The sequence below is a fragment of the Ursus americanus genome, chromosome 25, assembly GCF_024610735.1.
Source record: "Ursus americanus isolate L20-20 chromosome 25, mUrsAme1.1.p, whole genome shotgun sequence".
Classification (NCBI taxonomy): domain Eukaryota; kingdom Metazoa; phylum Chordata; class Mammalia; order Carnivora; family Ursidae; genus Ursus; species Ursus americanus.
Genome location: NC_142151.1, coordinates 44,129,164 through 44,150,819, shown reverse-complemented (window position 1 = coordinate 44,150,819; position 21,656 = coordinate 44,129,164). Strand labels below are relative to the sequence as shown.

Here is a 21,656-nt window from a genome sequence, read left to right as displayed (position 1 = left end):
AGTGCCGCTGTAGCTTGCAAAGAACTATAGAAACGTTGGTTTTATTAATAGATCGTCTCTTAATATGTTTCTTTCCCTCAGAGGTAGGCTTCATGTTTATTTTAGCCATTCTTGAGTGGTGTAAAATGTGGGTGGTAGGGAGTGGGCAGCCCGCTCATTGGACAGCACCCAGATGGGGTGTTAATACAGTGAGGGAAGAGGAACCACCAGTGAGAAGGCTGGAGGCAAGGGGATCAGGCCAGCGAGGCTTAGAGTAGGGGGTTTGGGCCCCTACACTTTCTTCTTCCCAATTTCTGTAGGCATCTGAGAATAAAGATCAGGCTTTTTTTTTTTTTTGGTAAGATTTTATTTTTAAGTAATCTCTACACCCAACCTGGCGCTTCAACTCACAACCCCGAGATCAAAAGTTGCATGCTGTACTGACTGAGCCAGCCAGGCACCCCAAAGATCAGGCCTTACATTTCTCATTTATCTTCGTTATCTCTTACAACCCTTGAAAGAGACTCGTCGTAGGGGCTCACTAATGTATGTTGATTGGTGGAGAGAATCTGGGCTATGCCAGCCTCAAACGTGGGAAGCTAGCCTCATCCTTGTCCCTGTTGCTGGTGAACCAGGGGTGCACATCCATGCTCCCCAGAGTTGTCTGTCTACTCCTCCCTCTCCACCTTCCTCCAACCCTCCCATCCCCCACTTAACCACCTCTCCCTCCTTCTCCTAAGTATCTTCTACTTATCCTTCAAATTTCTACAACAGTGGTAACTTTTTCTGCAAAGTCTCCTCAAGTCTGAACTGGGTGCTGCTCCCCTAGCATTCAGCACTTACACCACCTACACAACAGGCGATGAGTTTTATTTATTTTACTTAAAAAATGTTTTTAGGCATGAATTTTATACATCAGCTTCTTGGTCTTCCACAAGGGTCATCTACGCCCATTTTACAGACAAGGAGACTGAGGCTCACGGAGTTTGCACAACTAGCAAGTGGTGGAGCTTGAATTCACGCCCTAGTCTGTCTGACTTCCAATCACTACTCAAACTGCCTCCCTGTGTCATAGGAGCACAGCTGCTTACCTGGTTCTTTTCTATTAGATGGCACACTGCTTGTTAAATGCTACATGGGACACTTCTAGCATACACCTGATGCACATTAGATGCTTAGGAAATGTCTGTGAAAAGCAGGCAGGCAGGTAGGTGGGGCAGGAAATAGACCCTTGCTTGCTGGATGACAGCCTAGGAGTCAGGACACACTTGGACCTTTGACAAGTGCCTTGTCCTCTCTGAGCCAAGACCAGGGGAAGGGGCAGAATCAGTACCATAAGCTTCTGAGACTTCTTCCTACCCCAGCCCTCGCGTCAGGGCTGATAGCTCTGCCATCGCCCCCCGCAAAAATATGCCAACCTTCTGCCCCCAACAAGCCTGGGAAGTGTACTCAGTGGAGTCGCTGAGCAGCTCACTCCTGCCACCTGGTGGTATCGAGGAGCAATGCTCAATCTTCTTTGCAGATCTAAGGTCTTCCCTGAAAAAAGTCCAGAAGCTTTTGCACACTGCCCTTCCCTCCAGGGGTTTTGCTTTCTCTGGAATCCCTTCCCATTCGCAGCACACATCAACACACGGAACTGAGGGGCATGAAGTTAAGACCCTTAAAGATCCTAAGGTCCGAAAAGATTGTGGTATATACCTCCACCATAAGGGCTTCAAGACAGAAACAATACTAAAAGTAAAATAAGCTCAAGTAAGGATCAGACAAAAGTCTGATTTCTCTTATGACGACTACTTGAACGCTTTTATTATTTAAAATATGAAATACAAATTATTTGTCTCGAAATGTGTTTGTTTTAGTGCCCCTTCTTTGCTGTCGCATGCACTAAGCACTAAGGTACTGTTGGGTAGCACGCCATGGACCCTATTTTGGAAGAGAGAATCTTCCTAACTTCAGCCTATGAGCTACTTGAGGGCAAGGGTTGTTGTGATTTTATAAGATTTAGCCTTTCAAAGCACCTGGCTGGCTCAGTAGGTGAAGCATGCGACTCTTGATCTTAGGGGCTGTGAATTCGAGCCCCACATTGGGTGTAGAGATGACTTTAAAATCTTTAGGGGCCCCTGGGTGGCGCAGTTGGTTGGGTATCTGCCTTCGCCAGGTCATGATCTTGGGGTCCTGGGATTGAGCCCCGTCAGGGCTCCCCACTCAGTGGGGAGCCTGCTTCTTCCTCTCCCTCTGCCCCTCCCCGCTGCTTGTGCTGTCCCTCTCAAACGAATAAAGAAAAAGTCTTTAAAAAAATAAAATAAAGCCTTTTAAAAAATAGGCTTTTCTGGGGCGCCTGGGTGGCACAGCGGTTAAGCGTCTGCCTTCGGCTCAGGGCGTGATCCCGGCGTTATGGGATCAAGCCCCACATCAGGCTCCTCTGCTATGAGCCTGCTTCTTCCTCTCCCACTTCCCCTGCTTGTGTTCCCTCTCTCGCTGGCTGTCTCTATCTCTGTCAAATAAATAAATAAAATCTTTAAAAAAAAAAATAGGCTTTTCTACTGAAACTACAGCAAGAAGTCGCAGGCTAAGTAGAAAGATGGAAAATGATGGTTACACTGAATAAAGGAGTTCCGTGGGACGCCTGGGTGGCTCAGTCAGTTAAGCATCTGCCTTTGGCACAGGTCATGATCCCAAGTCCCCCATATGGCTCCTTGCTCAGCAGGGGAGCCTGCTTCTCCCTCTGCCTGCAGCTCCCCCTGCTTGTGTTTTCTCTCTCTGATGAATAAATAAAATCTAAATAAATAAATAAATAAATAAAGGACTTCCAGGTAGTTAGAGAAGGAAATCATTAAGTAAGTGAGTAATGATGGCTGGAGTCATCCCCTTCCCTTACCAGGTGAGCTTGAGAAAGAGGACGCTGTGCCTTCTGACTAGGCGACAAGACCAAGGAAAGAACACAGTGACTTTTGGTCAGGCTGAGTAGCTTTGGTGCTTCTTACGATGATTATCATATTTCCTTATCGCTCTATGGTGACCTTGTATCCTAGATTCTCCAGAACTTTACAATTTCAGATATTTCTTCTCAGGGCATCTGGGGGCTCAGTCAGTAGAGCACGAGACTCTTGATCTTGGGGTGATGAGTTTGAACCCCACGTTGGGTATGGATCCTACTTAAAAATACATACATACATACATACATACATAAAAATAACCAAATATTTCTCCTAAACCAGTGAGATGTTCCAGAAAAGAGCAGGCTACTCCATCTTCAGCTTTTCCAATGCTTTGTCCCATATCGTATCCATGCCCACATCTGTACCCTTCCCAGCAAAAGACAAACATTCCAGATTTCCAGATGTAAGAATAGATCCCTGGGAAAAAAAAAAAGAAGAAGAAAGAAAGAAAGAAAGAGAGAGAAAAAAGAATTAGTCCTCTGTACTGGAAAGGCAGTGGGCAGAAGAGGATAAGGCCACACAAAGAATGGGCTCAGCCGGAGGCACAATACCCGCAGTCTTCTTTTCGCCACCCTTCTAAGATAGAAGGGATCTGGGGGAGCACTGGGGGGGGGGCTGTCACCAGTGATACCACAGGTCCCCAGGTTTTCAGGTTCCTAGAGCTCCCGGGAGCTGCATATTCTTGCCCTCTCTTTGTTCTTTGGCTGAGCCCACTGGACACCATATATTTTTTCTCTAAGAATAATTTGGAAGCAACTAGAAAGTGCTCTCAGGCCAGCACCAAGGGAGAGCATCCCAGATTTCCTCTACCCTGGTCCCCAGGGAGAAAGGGGGCAGGCCTGAGAACCATCCAGAAGTGGAACAGAGTGGTAGGTGTTGTTTGGTAGGGCACAGGCAGCCTTAGGTGTGTCTGTCTGTCCCCCTTACCCTCTGTTAGCTAAAGTCTCCCTGTTGTCCTACCCCCATATTCTTGGATTCCTAAGGTCTCCTGAGCTGGCAAGGAAACCCAGTGCCCAAGCAGACCTTAGAGGGGTAAGGGACTATGTAGAGAGAGAGGGATCGCCTAGGTGTTTATGGAATGTATTTATGTGACTTTGCATGTCTCCCTCTAGGACCTGGCCCCTGTGGTTCATGCAGTGTCGCCATGAATGCCCATGGGTGTGTTACTGTGGCATGTGGTGTGTGCCTTTGTGTGTCAGGGAAGGGGCTCCCTGTGGTGTGCATGGGTTGGGAGGGGGTGATGGTGAGAGTGTGGCTCCCTCTCCTCCTCCCCCATCCCTGCTCCCATCTGGCCTTGATCAGCCGGTCCCTGGGGAGAGAGTCGTGGTTTCGGATGCAGGAAAATGTTCCAGGAAGCGGCCACTGTGCGGGCCCTGCTCCGGCTCCCCCAGCGGAAATTGTTCCAGGAGGGAGGGGGAAGGGAGTGTTGAGATAGGATTAAGAGGGGGTGGCTCCTGGCTCCCCTCTCCATGGGATAAAGCAGGATAAGCTGATGGGAAGCTCAGGTCAGCCAGGAGCCTGGATATTGCTACCTAAATCATTTGATGCAGGAAAATTGAGAGCCAGCAAAAGAAGGTTCCTTTTCTTATCTGGTTCTCTTTCTAGTGACGTTTAAGGATTGGGATCTGGGTGGCCCTTGGGTTCCTTTTCCAACCCTGCTAGCATGTACCCAAGCTGGGGACCAGGACACCTGGGTCTTGTCTGAAAGCAGTGTGGCTTGGCGGGGGGGGGGGAGGCATAGGATTCAGCCCCCTCTTCTCCCCTGTGAGGGGGCTTTGAAGCTTGCATCCAGGACTGGGAGGGCTGCCTAATTGGGATAATGGAGGTTAATGGGGCGCCTGGAGGGGGTGGCCACGCTCCCAGATCAAAGAGGCCAGCTCTTCCCAACCACCACAGCTGGAGGTCACAGCTGGAGGGGGAGGGGCAGGGGCTTCGGGCCAGCCAGCAGGGGGTGCTCTGGCCCCTGGATGCCTGTCCTCTCCCGTCTGACCCCTTCTTCGATGGGTGCTACTTTTGCCTAGAGAGTGCTTGTGCGGAGCGGGGGATAAGGAGACGGGGAGCCCCAAGATTCAGACTCCTCTTTGCGTGGCTGTGGGGGTGAGGAAGAGAGGCTGGCAGCCTAGGGTCAAGGGCATGTTAGTGCCGTCCGGACCTCGGGCACTGCAGGGTCCAGAGGAGGACGCCCCGGGATCCAGGTCTCGAGAGAGCCGGGGCTGGGGAGGCAGGACTCCCCCCGTGGGTTCAGGCCGCAGAGAAAGGCCTGGGCGGGGCCGCTGGGGGCGCTGGCTGGAGCGGAGGGGACAGGGGCACACGGAGCGCCGCCGCCGCCTTCTCCCCCTCCCCCCGGTTGGCGCTCCCTCTCGGGCTCTAATCGGCGCGGCGGCCGCAGCGGGCAGAGTCAGCGCCGCCAGTCTCCGGGACGCGACTCCCAGCAATTGTGGTCGGGACCGCAGATATGCAGCTGCCTCCTGCCCGGGCGCCCGGCCCGGCCGACCCGGCCCGCGCCCCGCCCCCCGGCCGGCCCGCCCCTCCCCTCCGCCGCCCGGCCGCGCGGGGACACTGAGGCACGCCAGGCCGCCGACGGCCTCGGCGGCCTCGAGCCCGGCCGAGGCTGCAGAGCCCTCTCCCCGCGTCCCCAGACCTCACGGTCCGTCCGTCGGGGGGCCCCTAGCCTCGCAGCCGCTGGAGCTGGGGCTGAGACCCCCTGTCCCGCCTTTGCTTACCGCTCACCTGGCCTCAGAGCTCCACGCCCGAAGGGTCGAGTCGAGCAGGGCTTTGAGGTCCAGAGGGGGCGCCCGACCGAGGGCGTGTGGGGAGGAGGTGGTGGCCGAGTCCCAAGGACTCTCCTTCACCCGGGCGGTGGGAAAGCGAAGGGTGGGGAAGGGTGGCCCGAGCCGACTCTGGAATTTACAGAGTTCCTTCGTAGGGGAGGAGGGGGCCGGGGGGAGAGGCAGGAATGGGTGTAAGAGGGGAAAGGAGACAGTTAAGGAGGGATTAGGGCCGTGTGTGGTGGGGGGCGGGGGCGTCCTCCCGCGAGGCCGGAGGCCGGGTCCAAAGACACAGCATCGTGCCTTCACTCTGTGGCCCGGATCCAGTGGCTGTCCAGGTCCATTCTCAGACCAGAATAGGTGCCTTTAAAATGCCTGCGCGTCCCGCGTATCAAGAGAAGTCATCCTTGACTGCTCCCCACACCCCCCCAAGCTTCTCACCTCCGCTCAGCCTCCACCGCCTTCTCAGTATCCCCTTTCCCTGTACTCCTAGGCATCCCCTCGGGCGCTCCAGACCACCTCTCACCTCTCGCCTGGACGGCTGCCACACACTGCTCTGCTCGCCTCTGATGTCGCTCTCCTCCAAACTCGGACCATACTCAGAGGCACCATTTATGCAACAGCTACTAAGTGCCAGACACTGTGGTGAGAGTTCCACATGTATTATCCCTAATCCTTGTAACAGCCCTGGGAGGTTGCTGTATTACGTTTCCCCATTCTAAAGAAGAATCTAAGGCATCGAAGGTTATATCGCCTGGCCAAGCTTACACCATAGTAAACGACTGATTTACCCAGAACTGCCTGGCTCTAAGCCCCTATTCCCATCTACTCTCTGCTGCCGGGGCTATCTTTCTAATATATGAATATTACCATATGTTACCCTTAGGATCAGGTTCAGGTCCTTTGCATAACTGATTAGACTTTCTCCACCAATCTCCACTCTGCGCTCAGTCACACTCAACTTTGAGCATTTCGAAAGTGTGGTTAATCTCTCATACCTCTGGGCCTTTGCAGACACACTTCTTCCGGCCTGTGAACACTCTTCCTTTCCTCACCTGGCTAACTTCAGTTTCTTTACGCAGTCACTGCTTCTTCCAGGAAGCCTTCCTTGATTCCCCAAACGCTGGATTAGATTCACTCTTTGGTCTCCAGTAACATCTAGTAATTACTGTCTCCAGATACTTACCACTCTTTATGTTAGTTGCTGGTTTGTGAGGCAAAGGGCTGGGTCTGTTGCTCATAGTTGCGTCCCTGAGCCTAGCTTGCTGTGCTAGGTGCTTGCTGAGCCTTTGTTGAATGAAAGAATGTTCTTCAGGTCCAGTCTACATCTCAAAAAACTGTGCTTCCAAGAAGACTAGGAGTAGGTCCGAGAAAATGAGGGAAATGTGCGTCCAGGGTTTTGAAGAACCACTCCCTTGGGCTGTTCACTCCTAAGGATAGAAGATATGATCAGGGCCCCATCACCCCATGTTCTCTTTATTCAAAGACGTTAAATATTTCATGTATCAGACTCCAGGGTATATTTTTTTTACAAAGAGGCACTTCCTCGAGATGACCAGAATCTTAATTCATTGCTGACCCATGTGAGACACCCACCCAGGGCACGTTCCCTTGTTCCAGGATCAGGCCTCAAGTCTTCCCTTTCTCTCCATTTTCCTCCTCTTTGTCTCCTGCCATCCTTGCTCCTTCCCTTCTCATAGCACTTCTCTTTATTTTTTTTTAACTTTTTGAAAAGTTTTACTAATTCGAGTAATCTTTATACCCAGCATGGGGCTCAAACTCAGGACCCCAAGATCAAGAGTCACAGGCTCTTCTGACTGAGCCAGCCCGGTGCCCCACCATGTCTCTTTCTGATTCTGATCAGCCTCCCCTACAACCGCTGTATTATCTCAGGACTCAAATGTCAACTAGGGAAGCCAAGGCTCAGAGCAGAGGGGAGCCAGGGCTAGCACCAGGAGTCCTGCCTTGCAGCCCTGGTATGGAAGAAGGGATGGGGAGACCCAGCAGAGAGTGAGGGAGTTGGGGTAGGCATGTAACATGTAAATGTGTATATGTATGTGTTGGGGAGGGGAGCCCCTCTATCAAGCTCTCCTATATGGAGGTTGCCGGCCTCTTGAAAGCTTCCATTTTGCCCTGTGTTCTCAGCTTTGCCTCCCAGAATTGGATCCTTTTCCCCAAGCACCCTGAGCCTAGGCTCAGAATGCTCCATCAAAGCACAGGGCAGTGTCCACATCCCGAAATCCTGAGTGGATCTTCCCCCAACCCAAGGAGCAAGTTTCCCTGGTCACCAGCTCCACTGCTTTTGGAGGGCCCTATCAGATCAGCAGCTGTCCCCCAGGGCCTCTTATCTCCCTCCCTCCCATCTCTGTATCTCCCCCCACCCCCATCTCTCCTTTCATCTTCCTGTTTCCCTGTCTCTGGGTGCCTTCTTCTTTCCTGTCCCCTCTGTGTTCTCTGTCACTGGTGCCTGTCCTGGAGACAAGGGCTGGGCCTGGGTGCATGGCGGGGGGGGGGGGGGGTGCGGGTAGTGGCCAGACCAGGGGCCCGGGACATGAGCGCAACTTTCCAAGCTTCTCTTCCAGGCCCCTGTGGTTGGGGAGCTCCACAGAGGGAGGGATGAGTCAGCGGGCCGCAGAGCAGGGGGGGTCTGGGTGGGGGTGGGGATGCCAGGGTTCCCCGGGGCCAGAGAGTTCGCTGGGGCATCCGGCTCTCTCAACCCTGGAGGATACGGGGAGTAAAGGCTCTTTGAGTCCCCCAAAGGCACACTGGGTTTGCTGCACTAGTAGGAGTAGCGGGCAGCAGTGTGTAGGACTGGCAGGGCCCTCCACATCACCCTTTCCCCAGATTCCTGTGGGAAGAGGGCTCCTGAATCCGCTCTGGGAGACCTCAGGGACCTTTAGAGCTGTACAGTTGTGATGATAGGTCCGCATGTATGTGCGCGACGTCGCCATCTATGTAAACACATGTGCTGAGGGGACTCTGTGCGAGTCCCCTGTGGGGAGGGTATGCTAGGGGACTGTGAGTCAGTCTGCGTGTATGCATATGGCTGTGTGCGTTTGTGATTGGGGGTTAGGCGAAGCACCTTGGTATAAACATCACTTCTCTAGGATATGGATATATAATCAGTGTGCATCAGTGTGGGTGCCTGCAGAGAATTCAACTGACCCTTGAGCAGCATGGGTTTGAACTGCGTGGGCCCACTTCTACACCCGCGTTTTTACAGTACTGTATGAAAATATATTTTCTCTTTCCGATAATTTTCTTAATAACATTATCTTTTCTCTGCCTTACTTTATTGCAAGAATACAGTAGATAACAGAACATACGCCATCCTTGCTAACCGACCCTGTGAGCGGTAAGGCTTCCGGTCAACAGCAGGCTATTAGTGGTTACGTTTTGGGGGATCAAAAGTTATATGGTGATCTATGACCGTGAGCAGGTTGGCGCCCCTAACCCTTGCATTGTTCAAGGGTCAATGTACATTCCTAATCCAGCGTGTGTGCACGTGTGTATCTAATAGGGTGTCATTCATTAGGGTTGTATTAGAGTGTGTGTCCAGCTCTATTTCATGGCCTCTACTGGCTGTTCGCTGGTGATTCTAGGGTAGCCAAACCTTCTGTAACAACTACCGGAAAGGCTCAGGAGTCCCTCTGGCGTAGGGCTGTCAGCGGCAGCCCAGCCTGGGAGGGTGTGCAGAGGGCAGTGGGTATGGAAGGAGGCAGCTTCCCTGAGGAGTAGGGGGGATACAATCTTCCACTCTGGCCAGTTTTCATGGTCTCTCCACCTCACCCCATCTGACCCCCCAACCTTTCCAAAAGATCCCAAAGCATTAGAGAGAACTGAGGCAGGTTCCAGATTCAACCCCTCTAACCTAGAAATCCCACCCTGATACTTCCAGGGGAGGGAGGGAAGGGAGCGGTCCCTGTGGTTCAGCCCAGTCCTGGGGTTAAGAGATCAGAAAGGCACCATCCCACCCCTTCCTTCAGGGGCGTCCATCTCAGAGCTCAGCATCTGGGTGGCCATGGGCGGAGGCTGAGGGGCCCCCAGGGTGGTGGTGGGGGGTGGATAGAAACCAGATGCCTAGGGGGTTTATACTGGAAGGACCAGAGCCGCAGCCTCTACCCGCCCCTGCCACATGGCGCCTCTGCCTGGGCTGCCCCACCCCCTGGGAGGCTGGGCTGAGGGAGGCCTGCAAGGGTGGAGGCAGGTCCTGGGTCAGGGCTCCCAGTTGCAGCCCCAAGCCCCTGGGGGCACTGGGAAGGGGGGGTGGGGGTCTGAACCCAGGAATACCAGGGCCTCAGCTGGGCAGTAGGACTATCTTTAAAAAGGGTGTGGAAGAAGCCAGAACCCAAGGGAGGCAGCTGGGAGCTTAGGCAACCTCTCTGCCCGGCTTTGGCACTGACCTTTGGGAGGGGCCTCTGTGTCCAGGCACTATCATACTGGGGATAACACACCAGGGACCCTTGGCTCGCATATTTCTGGGGACCTTGCTCCTTCCTTTTCCTTCCCTAGCTTTTCCGCCCCCTCCCAGGTAGGATTAGGGATAAGGCCCCCAAGGGAAGTGGAGAAGGTTGACCTTCTCTGCCCCCCACTTCCTCTCCCCAGCCCTGCACCTCCATTCATCCTGCCTTGTTTTTGGTTCAGTCCCTTCCTTTCTTCCGCCATCTAAGCTGAGCTCCAACCCCTTCTCTCACCTGCCACCTCTTCCCTATTCTGCAGTCTAGACTTTTCTCTTCTGCCTCAGTTGCCTGCCTGACCTAACTGGTCTCAGGCTTTTCTGGGGGCTGTGCAGTAATTTCTCCAAAGCTTCCCCTTCTTCCTAGCTTCTGAGTGGGGGGGTCCCAGAAATCCATCTGGCACCTCAGCCTCAGATGCCCCCACCAGGGGGAGACTGGGAGGTCACGGGGACACCCCACCACGGGCACTTCCTCTTGGGCAGACGGGTGGGGTGGCCCGTGTAATCATCGGACACAATTATGCGCTATTTATACTCCATCCCCGCCCCCCACCTGCCCGGCCGCTTAACCCTCTGCCTCCTCCAGACCTGGCCATGCCTCCGGCTATTTTCTCTGTCCTGTCCTTCCAAGCCATTGTCTCTATCTTTGTTCCTCTGAGCCTGTTTCTTTTTCTTTTCCCTTTTTTTTTTTTCTTCCCGCACTCTGGTTTTTTTAAGCCAAGCAGCACCTGGTCTTGCCCATTGGTCTCTTTCTCTTTTATGTCCCACAGCGTCTCTTCTGATTCTCTTGATTGTTTTATTTATTCTATGTATCTCTGGGTTTCTGCTCTTTTTTTTTTTTTCTTCTTCTTTTCCACTTGTCAGCCAGACACCCTGGTTCCCTAACCCTTTCCCCAAAAGCTGGGCCCACAGGGTTCCCTGGGGGAATTTACATCATGGGGCTGGAATCCGAATGCCTGGTTCTGAACTTTGATCCTGCCTGCTGGTTAAACTGCGCTTAACCCTCCCTGGACCTCCAGGGTGCTCCTCCCTCCACCCCACCTTTTCACCAGCATCAGCAAGAGCAAAAGGAGCGGGGAAGTGGGAACACAAGAGGAGAAAGCGAAGGAACTGTGTTGGGAAGTGAGGGGAGTGGGGAAGGACAGGTCTCCTTTCCTCTGATGGACACGGCTAGGAGGGGCTGAGGGTTATGTTGGGGAATTACTCGCAAACAGCAACTGCAGCTGGCTGGGCCCCTCTGTGGGAGAGACGCCACCCACTGGCGACCCGGTCCCCTCTTTCCCAGAAACCTACCTCAGGGCCCAGATTTCAGGTCACAGACTTTCTGGATTTCCCTCTCCTAACCTAGTTGACCTTCCATCTTTTCTTTCCCATTTCGATGAGAAGTCACTGTTGGGAAGTCCTGCTGCAGCTCTAACTTGAATTCTGCCTGCTGCAAGAGGGCACTGATGCATGGCAATGACAAAGGGAACTGGGAGCTCCCTCCCAGGAAAGCATGACCACTCAGAAGAACTATCCAGCAAAGGATGGAGATTTGATGAGCGGCCAAGAGGAGCCGAGGATGGTAACTGGCAAGGAATAACGGAGGGAGGCCAGGGCTTATCTTTTTGGGAGTTAATCCAAAGGGGCGAGGCTCAGGCGTGGATGAGTTGACCCAATGACCTTCCACCTCCACCCTCACTCCTGCCCACCTTCAATTATCTTAGAATCCAAAGATCCAGATTCTGCCCCACAAAGGGAGGTAGGCCTACCTAGGTGTTATTTTCTAGGAGGGAAACTGAGGCATTGGGAAGAAGATTGGGGAACCCCTGAACCTGTGCCAAGCCCTCCTCCCACTCCCCACCCCTCCTCCAGGCCTTGCTCTCTAACCTACCTCAGTGACCCTAAAAGTTTAGGCCGTGGAAGCCTCCACCCAGAGCACGGCCTCCCTCCTGTCTCTTACCACACACACACACACACACACACACACACACACACACACACGTACACACGCACACATGTACACACACGCGCACACACACACGTACACACGTACACACGCACACACACACTGTTCTGATCTAGAGCTGGTGACTGGGGAAGCAAGCGCCTCTGTGGTCAGCTCGGGGGTGTGTGTGGTGTGCGCTCCTCCAGCCATGTCACTGTGCTCGTTTGTGTGTGAGTTTGTCTGTGTCCATTCATGACAGCAGCTGTGGCCGTGTGGGCTGCACTGTGTGCGAGGACGTGTGTGTGTCGCATCCTGGGTTTGTCCATGAGTGTGTATGTCAATGTGTTCCAGTCTCTCCGTGTGAGTGTCGTCCCCAATCCCCCATCCCCCCCTGGATCTCTAATTAGTGGTTTGGGGTTTGTTCCTTTTCCCTCCTGCTCCTTCCCTCAGCGGCGCGGCGGCCTCAGCAGCAGTAGGAGAGCGGCGGCGGTGGCGGCAGCAGCCCGGACTCTGGAGTCACAGTGGGACTGTAGGATCGCAGCCCGAGTGGGAGCAGGAGTGGAGCTGGCCTGGGAGAGGAGCGGAGCCCTCCGGGGGCCCTGACGCCAGCCCTTGCCCGCACCCCCACTGCCAGACCTCCAGGGAGGAGAGACCCAGGACGCCCGGCCCCAGAGCCCCCAGGTACATGACACCAGGGAGCCCTGGGAGGGGTTCCCACAGATGCCTATGGGATTGCTGGGGGCGGGGTGTGGGACACCTGGGCCCACCGTCCCTTCGACCCTCCCCCTCAGCACCCCTCAGGACACCGTGACAACTTGCCCCCGGCCCTACCCTCCTTCTGCTTCCACCCCTTCCCTGGAGCCCTGTTTCTCCTCTCCCGCCCAGATCCCTTCTTTGGGGAGCTCAGCAAATGGAGCAGGAAATTTGGACCCTCTGCCTCCCTCTCTCGCCCTGCTCATTGGATCCGGAGCCTTCTCCGCTGGGAAAGCTGTAATTAGAGGGTGGATCCCTACAGACAGAGAGCAGCCCCCCCACCCCCCACCCCCCAGTCCCTTCTAACTTTAGATCTCTTCTCTCCCATTCTCCCATTCTCCCTCCCTCTCCCTCTCCCTCTCTCTCCCGGCTCGGCTGGCTCTCTCCATCTGCCTGGCTCCTTGGGACCCGTTCCCCAGCCTCAGGATGGCGTCCTCCCTGCTTGAGGTAACTGCCCCCTCCTCCCCCCAGGACACCAGCGACAGTCCTACTGGCCCTAATCCCTGCCTCCCCCCCTCCACCTCCCAACTCACGCAGACAGTGGCTGTGGTGCTTATCACTTCCACGGTCCCTCTGATGAGGAGAGAGGACAGGGCTCAGAGGCGGGAGTGGAGGGCAGGAGGAAGGGTTGGGCAGAGTGGGGCCAGGGGTCAGAGAGCAGTCAAAGGAAGATGAGAGGGGCCAGGTCAGAAGAAGTCATGGACCTCTGAGGTCCGCCCCGCACGCCAACCCCGAGGAGTGGACAGGGATGGAGAGAGGAGGAAGAGGAGAGGTGGGAGATAGGTCAGCCATGGCAGACAGGGGGAGAGAGTAAGAGAGCTGGTGGAGGGGACACTGGGCAGCAAGTGGGTATAGTGCCTCGGGGGTCCCATCTCCAGGAGCCCCTAGCCTGAGCCTGAGCTGCAGCTGGTCTGGTTTTTAGGTGGGCAGGGGCTGGGCCTCTGGGCCAGTGTGTGTAGAGGAAGAGGTGAGCTATGAGAGAGGGGAGAAGGGCAGCCCTGTGCATGTGGGGGGGCTGACCAGAGGAACCGGGCCCGAGCCTGAGAGGGAACCAAGGAGGAGGGCCAGGGTCTGAGGCCGCCTGCCCGGCTCACAAATATTTAGCTTTCAGCCAAAGACAAACTCGGCTCTATTTTGGGAGTGGGAGGCTCCAGGGCGGCCTGGGCCACTTCCCCTACGGGCTGGGACCCCAGCATCCCTTGCCTTTGGCACTGGGGATGGAGGGAACTAGGGTACCGTGGAGGTCAGGTTTGGGGGTTTGAGAAATCACTGACTCTACCAGGGGTTCTGGGGGACTCCAGGTGCATAGTTGGAAAGGAAGGACTCAGAGCCACTTAGAACGTCCTGAGTTCTCCTTGCTTCTGAGTCTCTGACTCTGTTTCTCTGTCATCACCTCTGTCCTGCTTTCTGGGTCCCTCCACAGGAATTTGGAGCCAGAGGGCCCTCCCTTCAGGTCATCCATCTTCAGTAGCCCCTCAGAAGCCCCCGTCTCTGCTCCCAGTGCCCTAGCTCGAGTCCCAGGGGTGATGGGCCAAAGGGAAAGCCGACCCACTCAGCCTGTAGGCGAGGTGTGTGTGAGATGGAGCGGGAATCTTTCAGCACCTGTGCTCACTGGCCTGGGCGCAAGCGTCGGGATGTAAACTGGCGTGCCCGCACGCGCGGCTGGCTTCGTGAGAGCACAGGTGTGTGTACGTGCAGCAGCCGGGCCAGCCGAGCATCTGTTGGTCCAAGTGAGGACTGGTGTGTGTGGAAGGCTGGGAATGCTGAGTTTGTGACTGAGTCTGAGGGAATGGCGTGCAAGCCAGTGGGGTGGACACGATGCCCCTCGTCACTGCTCTGTATCCAGTCAGGGGTCCCCCCACCAGACTCTATACTGAGGGCAGATTGCTCACCCTGCCGTGCCCCCACCAGACTCTATATTAAGCCATCACTGAAACCCTGCGGTTGGTCTTGAGGAAGCTTCAGGACCAAGGTGCATGGAAATCCTGGGGCCGTCCAGGGCAGGGGCAGTGTCAGTGAGCGTGGGCACCGTGCCAGAGTTGCCAGCGTGGCACTGGTGCCTGGGGGAGGGGCTGGCCCCGAGGCCTGCTGAAAGGCCCAGGATTGGGGTGGCCCTTGGCAAGAGGAGTGCATCCTGGAATCTGGGCCTTTGTGTCCCTCACTGCTGGTAAGCTGGAGATGCCCCCCAGCACAAAGGCATTCCAGGTCCTCTGCCTGTTTCTCCTACTTTTGGGGCACTTGGGCCCTCAACCGTCCCCCTTCCCCACCCAGGAAGCCATCTGCCTGGCATGGGTGGGCTGTCTGGTGGTGGAAAGAACTTGGGGGTTCTGAGAGGGAAGCAGCAGCTGCCGGACGAGACAGGCCCACCTGGGATGAGTGAGCTGCAGGGGAAGAGGCGGGAAGGAGAAATGGGGGTGAGGGCCAGGTGGGGATGTAGAATTGGAAGTGGGGAGGACCGAACCACGTGGGTGGAGGCAGAAAGTGAAGGGCACCCGGGAACTTGGGTGCTCAGAGCGGATGGCCCCCCCGAGTGAGCTTCGGCAGGAGGTTAGCTGGGCACGGTCGCTCCCGGGAGCAAGGGGGCCCTGCTTCCTCAGCTGCACGGCTGCACATGTGAGTGAGAGAGCTGGGACAGCTCCTTGTTCTTTCTCTGAAGACTCCTTTTCAGTACGTTCAGCCTTTTATTGTTTTAGCAGAAGATGGGGTGGTGGTAGGAGGAAAAAGAACTTGAAGGTGGGACTCCTGGGCACCTGGGAAAGGAATACATTTGGTCAGGTATGGGGGCGCATACGTAGGACCCTCTCAGGAGCGCGCAGGCAGCTGGAGAAGGAAACTGAGGCTGCGGTGAACCTAGCCAGGTGCCCAGTTCTTGGCCTCCAGAACCCGTCTGAGTGGGACCGGTGCCTTGCTCCCCCTTCCCTGCCCTCGGGGCCCTGGGGGCCTCCGCTCCAGGGCTGGGGTCTCCTGTTGGCCTGGGGCTGCTTGCCTTCTTTCACCCCTCCTTCCCTCTCCCCAGCTGGGTGGGGTCCCTGGGCTTGGCTGAGGCCCCTGTGGCCACAGTGTGAGGGCCGGGCGGGGGGGACGGCGTCGGCGTTTTTAAAAATAAACCGACCGCAGGGAAACCAACGGAGCCGGGCTGGGCCGAGGGGGAGAAGCGGTCAGGGGGAGAAGGAGGGAGGAGTGGCCTGGTCTGGGGGTTTTCTGGGGCCCAGCATCATGGTGGTTTTCTCTTAGGTAGGAGATCTGTCTTCTTCCTCCTCCCCCTCCCGCTTTTCTGTTTTCTTCCTCCTCTCTCTCCCTCTCTGTTTTCCTCTGCCTTCCTAGCCCAGCCTCTCTCCATCACCTCTTTGTTTATTCTGCTTTCCTCTCTCTCCCTGCCCTTTGTCTTTTCACCTTTCTGCTTTTTTGGGTCTCTGCCCATTTCTGCCCCTTAATGCCAGTTTTCCCCTCTGTTCCTCCTACCCCACCCCCAGTGGCTTTTTTTTTTTTTTTTTTTTTTTTTTGGTCCATGCCTCACCCTGTGCAGGGTCCTTTGCTCCTCCGGACCCTGGGTCTCTGCCTCTCTCCTTCGCTACTCCGTGGCTTTGCCTTTCCGCTAGGCTTTGAGTCCTGCCCCGACAGCTACCCTGCCTCAGCTTACCGGCTGCTTGTGAGACCAGAGGCTCCAGGGAAACTTTGGCTAGGGAGGACCCGGGGCTTTTCCCATAGCCAGGGTTCAGGAAGCTTTTGGTGGCTCAAATTTGGGAGTCCGTGGGGTCGACAGGACTTCAGAAAAAGGTAACTGGGCCGGGGAGCGGCAGGTTTGCCCTTGGGCAACAGTGCGGGAGTGATGAGGGCATACGCCTCGCCTCTCGCCGCAAACTTAAAACCCCAGACGTACCTGTAGGATGCTGCATGCTCCGAGGGACCAGGGAGGTCTTGGATGCTTGGGTTCTTTTTCAGCTTTACTGGGAACAGCTTTCGAGGGCCCCAGTCAGGGAACTGTACAGGGTCACCTTTTGAGGGCATCTTTTTGGGTGGGATTCTCAGTAATGGATGTCTGTACCAGCCAGGGATCCTGGAGGGTATCTCCTCCTGGCGTGTCCTGAGGCTGACCCAGGGCGGGGTACCGCGAGCTCCTGAGGGATGGGAATCTCAGGGTGCTTTGGCCTGGTAGCAGCAGTGTGGTGGGCATCAAGGGCATTTAGTGTTTCTGAAAGAGCCCCGTGCCCCACATCTACGTATCTTCCTTCACTCAGGGTGCTGGAAAGGTGAAGAGAGACCAGCTATATGCGTAGGCTACATGTTAGGGGACACTGGACATGGAGGGGTGTGGCCGTGAGCCAATATCTTAGCCCTCCCGCTTCCCGGCCCTGGAGGGGTGTGAGGACTTCGGGCTCCTCCAGCCTCCCCAAAGGGGTACCAGCTGGCTCCACAAAGCAGGAGGTGCCCACTGGCCGCTTGAAAGACATTCTTGCCTCAGCCACAGTCCTGGCTTGGCGGCAGCCCTGTTCCCTCTCAATGTCCCAGTGTCTCCACGTCGCTTCCTCTTGCTCCCCAGCCCTAGAATCCCTGCCAAGAGATTCCTTACCAGGGACATGAGGCTGTGGCCTCAGGGAGACCAGGCCACTCACTGCTTTAGTCACAAGCTGTAGCAGAGACAGCAAGTGGAATATGGGGTAAAGCTGAGCAAATCACGAGTGGGGGCAACTGCAGTGCCCTAATACTTCATTTTCTTCCCATGTTACTCTTTGAACCTCATCTTTCCTTTCCAAGTCTCTGACCATGGCCTTTGCTCTGAACCTACTTCCAGGGGTAGGACCCCTAATTCTCACCTCACCTAGGTCCTGCATCCATCCCCGGCTCTTCTCTTCTCGTGGCTATTTAAGCAGCGTGTCCTGTGCCTCTGAGGCCCCAGGCACCCCAGCAACTCCAAAGTGAGCTCTGCCTCCTGCCTCCTGCCTCCTGGATCGGGTTGTTAGGCCGCAGTCTGGACTTGGCTGTCCGCCCCACGACTCCATCTGAGCCCAGTGCTCACTGGCCCTTCCACCTCTACCTCCCATCCTCTTCAACTCTTCCTGGACCCCTCGGTTCTGCTCTCCATGTCTCTAGAGCTTTGCCCTTCCTTCCGCACTTCACCTCCTCTTCCCCTAAGCCATGCTTCCCTCTGTCCACAGGAGGAAGCTCACTATGGCTCCAGCCCCCTGGCCATGCTGACGGCAGCGTGCAGCAAATTTGGTGGCAGCAGCCCTCTGCGGGACTCAGCGACACTGGGCAAAGCAGGCGCCAAGAAGCCATACTCTGTGGGCAGTGAACTTTCAGCCCCCAAAACCATGGGGGATGCCTACCCAGCCCCCTTTTCAAGCACCAATGGGCTCCTCTCACCTGCAGGCAGTCCTCCTGCACCCACCTCGGGCTATGCCAATGACTACCCTCCTTTTTCCCACTCATTCCCTGGGCCCACGGGCACCCAGGACCCTGGGCTACTAGTGCCCAAGGGCCACAGCTCTTCTGACTGCCTGCCCAGTGTCTACACCTCTCTGGACATGGCACACCCCTACGGCTCCTGGTACAAGGCAGGCATCCATGCAGGCATCTCACCGGGCCCAGGCAACGCTCCTACTCCTTGGTGGGACATGCACCCCGGGGGCAATTGGCTAGGTGGTGGGCAGGGCCAGGGTGATGGGCTGCAAGGGACACTGCCCGCAGGCCCTGCTCAGCCTCCGCTGAACCCCCAGCTGCCCACCTACCCGTCCGACTTTGCCCCCCTTAATCCAGCTCCCTACCCAGCTCCTCACCTCCTGCAACCAGGGCCCCAGCACGTCTTGCCCCAAGACGTCTATAAACCCAAGGCAGTGAGCAATAGTGGGCAGCTGGAGGGGAGCGGCGGGGCCAAACCCCCCCGGGGGGCCGGCACAGGGGGCAGTGGTGGATATGGAGGCGGCGGAGCTGGGCGGTCCTCCTGCGACTGCCCCAACTGTCAGGAGCTAGAGCGCCTGGGGGCGGCGGCGGCGGGGCTGCGGAGGAAGCCCATCCACAGCTGCCACATCCCGGGCTGCGGCAAGGTGTACGGCAAGGCCTCCCACCTGAAGGCGCACTTGCGCTGGCACACGGGCGAGAGGCCCTTCGTCTGCAACTGGCTCTTCTGCGGCAAGAGGTTCACCCGTTCGGACGAGCTGGAGCGCCACGTGCGTACCCACACCCGGGAGAAGAAGTTCACCTGCCTGCTCTGCTCCAAGCGCTTTACCCGAAGTGACCACCTGAGCAAACACCAACGTACCCATGGCGAGCCAGGCCCAGGGCCCCCTCCCAGCGGCCCCAAGGAACTGGGGGAGGGCCGCAGTGCAGGGGAAGAGGAGGCCAGTCAGACGCCCCGACCATCAGCCTCCCCAGCACCCCCAGAGAAAGCCCCTGAAGGCAGCCCAGAGCAGAGCAACCTGCTGGAGATCTGAGCGGGGTGGGGGGTCTCCAGTCCCAGGGCTGCCTTGCCAGCCTCCGCACCCCCCAGCTTTGTGGACCACTTCTTGTCCCTTACCCCCTTTGCCCCATGCATGCTGCCCTTGGGGCTCTCGCCATCTCTCCCCTGGCCATTCTGGGCCCGGTTGTCTCCCAGCATGCCTCCGCAGCTCACCCCTCCCTTTGCCGTGAGGCTGTTCTGCCATCTCTCATCTCAGGCTCTCACTTTGTGCCTGATTCCTGTGCTCTGGCTTCCTAAGATCTTCCCTCGCCCCTGCTCCCAGCGTCCCTCTCCTCTGCTCTTACCACCCCATCTCATTTCCCTTCCAGCTGGGCTCCCCACACTTTCTTTCTCCAGCTCACTAACTCCTTGACAAGCATCCTTTCTGCTCCCCAAGCTTATTTACCACTATTGCTTAGCTTCCAGGCTCCAGTCTTCCCAGCTTCTTCTTCCACTTCCTTTCCATGCTCCAGAACGTTTTTGTTTTTGTTTTTTTACAAACATAATGATGATGATGATGATAATTTATTGCCCCCTGGTGGCCTCTTCATTAGGGACCAGAGTTAGGGGGATTGGGGTTAGTGACCTGGCAGGGAGCAGGGTGCCAAGAGGGGGGCAGACCAGTGGGGATCTGATCCCAAAAATGGGGTGACCCCAGGGTCAGGGAGGCTGCCCCCAGGCCTGTATATTTAACCCCTATGTTCCAAGAGAAATGAATACTAATAATAATAATTCTATTTATCTAAGTTATGATGACAGGTCAGGTAGAGTGAGCTGGGGAGGGAAGGAGGTCCATTTCTGCTATGGAAATTTTAGCTAAGTGTATGTCCGTATAGAAAAAGTGTTCCTGGAGATCTTGTTAATAGAACTTCTATCATCAGGGTCTCAGTTAATGGGGTTTCTCTTTTAATAGAATCTCTGCTAATAGGGTTGGTTAGCTAGATCTCTGTTAAAGAGTTGATGGGGTGTCTCTCAATTAGGGAATCCCTAATATTCCCAACCCCAGCCAGAAGCTGTGAAACCTCAAGTCCTATGGAGGGGAGGACTGGAATGTACCCCAGCTCCCTTGACCCCAGAGCGGGTTCTTCCACTGCCCCTCCCCTGACACCATGACCCCATTAGGCTAATCCCTTGTTGCCATGGTTATGGAGAGCTTGCAGCTGCCATCCTAGACATGCTCTTGGGGAAGCCCACCTAACAGGAGGGGCACACTGGTTCGGAGGTGCCTCTCCTGAAGACTAGGTGGGGAAGGCTTTCTCTGGGATCAGATTCACATAAATCCAGTATTTATTGAGTGCCTATTCTGTACAAGGCACTGCTAGGCTGGTGCCTAGAAGCCATGAGAAGGAAGAATTCATAGACTTAGGAGGACAGAGGTCCCCAAGCTGATTTGGGGTTGCATCCCCAGGCCCCCAACCAGGGACTTCCAATGCTCCCAACTCCACCTCTGGTGACTTTTAAAGCCGCTTCGTGCCTTTGAATGCCTTTCCTGTGACTCTGGATCCTCCTTTTCTATCTCCTGCTCCCTCAAGGCCCCAAGTTAAAGGGCTAAAGCCGCTGGAGCTTGGGGAGAGGGTAATATTGTGGAAGGGAAAGGATCATGCCCTCATGGAGTCTTTTTTTAATTTTAATTATTATTATTATTTAATAAAAAGTTCGATTTTAAATTTTGTCCTGGTGAGAAAAGAGGAAGGAAGAAGAGTGAGCCACAGGATTTTTCCTTGGCAAACTGGAGACTCCCCACGGGCATCCCATCGTGCCCGTTGGCACACTGTGTCCGCGGCCAGGCCCTCGGGCTGAGGTCAGTTTTTGAGCGCCCAGAGCTCTCGGTCGAGTTGGGAAGGCGGGGTTTCTTCCCTGGCTCTCTCCCGGCCTCTGCCTCCCGACCCCGGCCCCGGCAGGGCCCCGCGGCGGCGGCGCGGACTACGGCGCGGCCCCGAGCGCGTCCCGGCGGGCGGCCCTGGCCTGGCACTTCACCGCCCCCTGCCCCCGGGCTGCAATCAGCCGTGCCCGCCGCCGAGTTAGCGGACGAACAAAAGCCACTCTGTGGCGGCCAGCCCGGAGCCACAATAGGGCTTTGTGCGGCCTCCGCCCCCGGGCTCCCCCGCGGGGCTGAGGGGGCGCACGGGCGGCGCCCCTAGGGCACCGTCCCCCCCCGCCCCGCCCCGGGCCGGCTCTGGAGGCGCTGCGGGCGGGTCCAGGCGGCCAGCCCCCTCCTCCGCCTGCCGCCGCGGCCGCCCCGGCCAGGTGCGAAACGTCCTGCCCCCAGGCGGGGCGGGGCGCGGCGCTTCAAAGGCGCTTTGAAGAGGGCCGCGTTCCACGGCTCCTCCCGCGGGCGGGGGCGGGGGTCCCGGGCTCCGGCTCCCACCCCGCCGGGCAGGCTCCTCGGGACCCCCCG

At 56.3% G+C, this 21,656-nt stretch overlaps 1 protein-coding gene across 3 annotated transcripts; it reads left to right on the top strand.

Moving 5' to 3' along the window:
• Nucleotides 1-6,151: 6,151 nt before the first annotated feature.
• SP7 (Sp7 transcription factor) lies at nucleotides 6,152-20,891 on the top strand. 3 transcript variants are annotated; one of them, XM_045800935.2, is made up of 5 exons: nucleotides 6,152-6,331; nucleotides 11,529-11,706; nucleotides 12,520-12,750; nucleotides 13,242-13,269; nucleotides 17,979-20,891. In XM_045800935.2, the coding sequence occupies exons 4-5, from the start codon at nucleotides 13,249-13,251 to the stop codon at nucleotides 19,251-19,253; spliced, it is 1,296 nt and encodes a 431-aa protein (XP_045656891.2). In that variant the 5' UTR covers nucleotides 6,152-6,331; nucleotides 11,529-11,706; nucleotides 12,520-12,750; nucleotides 13,242-13,248; the 3' UTR covers nucleotides 19,254-20,891. The 3 variants fall into 3 exon arrangements, with proteins under 3 accessions (XP_045656891.2, XP_045656893.2, XP_045656895.2); XM_045800937.2 differs by lacking the exon at nucleotides 13,242-13,269 and having other exon boundaries at nucleotides 6,153-6,331; XM_045800939.2 differs by lacking the exons at nucleotides 6,152-6,331; nucleotides 11,529-11,706; nucleotides 12,520-12,750; nucleotides 13,242-13,269 and adding an exon at nucleotides 16,340-16,599.
• The last annotated feature ends 765 nt before the right edge of the window (nucleotides 20,892-21,656 follow it).

Bases quoted from the DNA above. Each gene is read 5' to 3' on its own strand.
- SP7 (XM_045800935.2), top strand. From the start codon at position 13,249: ATGGCGTCCTCCCTGCTTGAG. The intron at 13,270-17,978 runs GTAACTGCCCCC...CTCTGTCCACAG, and splicing joins TGGCGTCCTCCCTGCTTGAG to GAGGAAGCTCACTATGGCTC.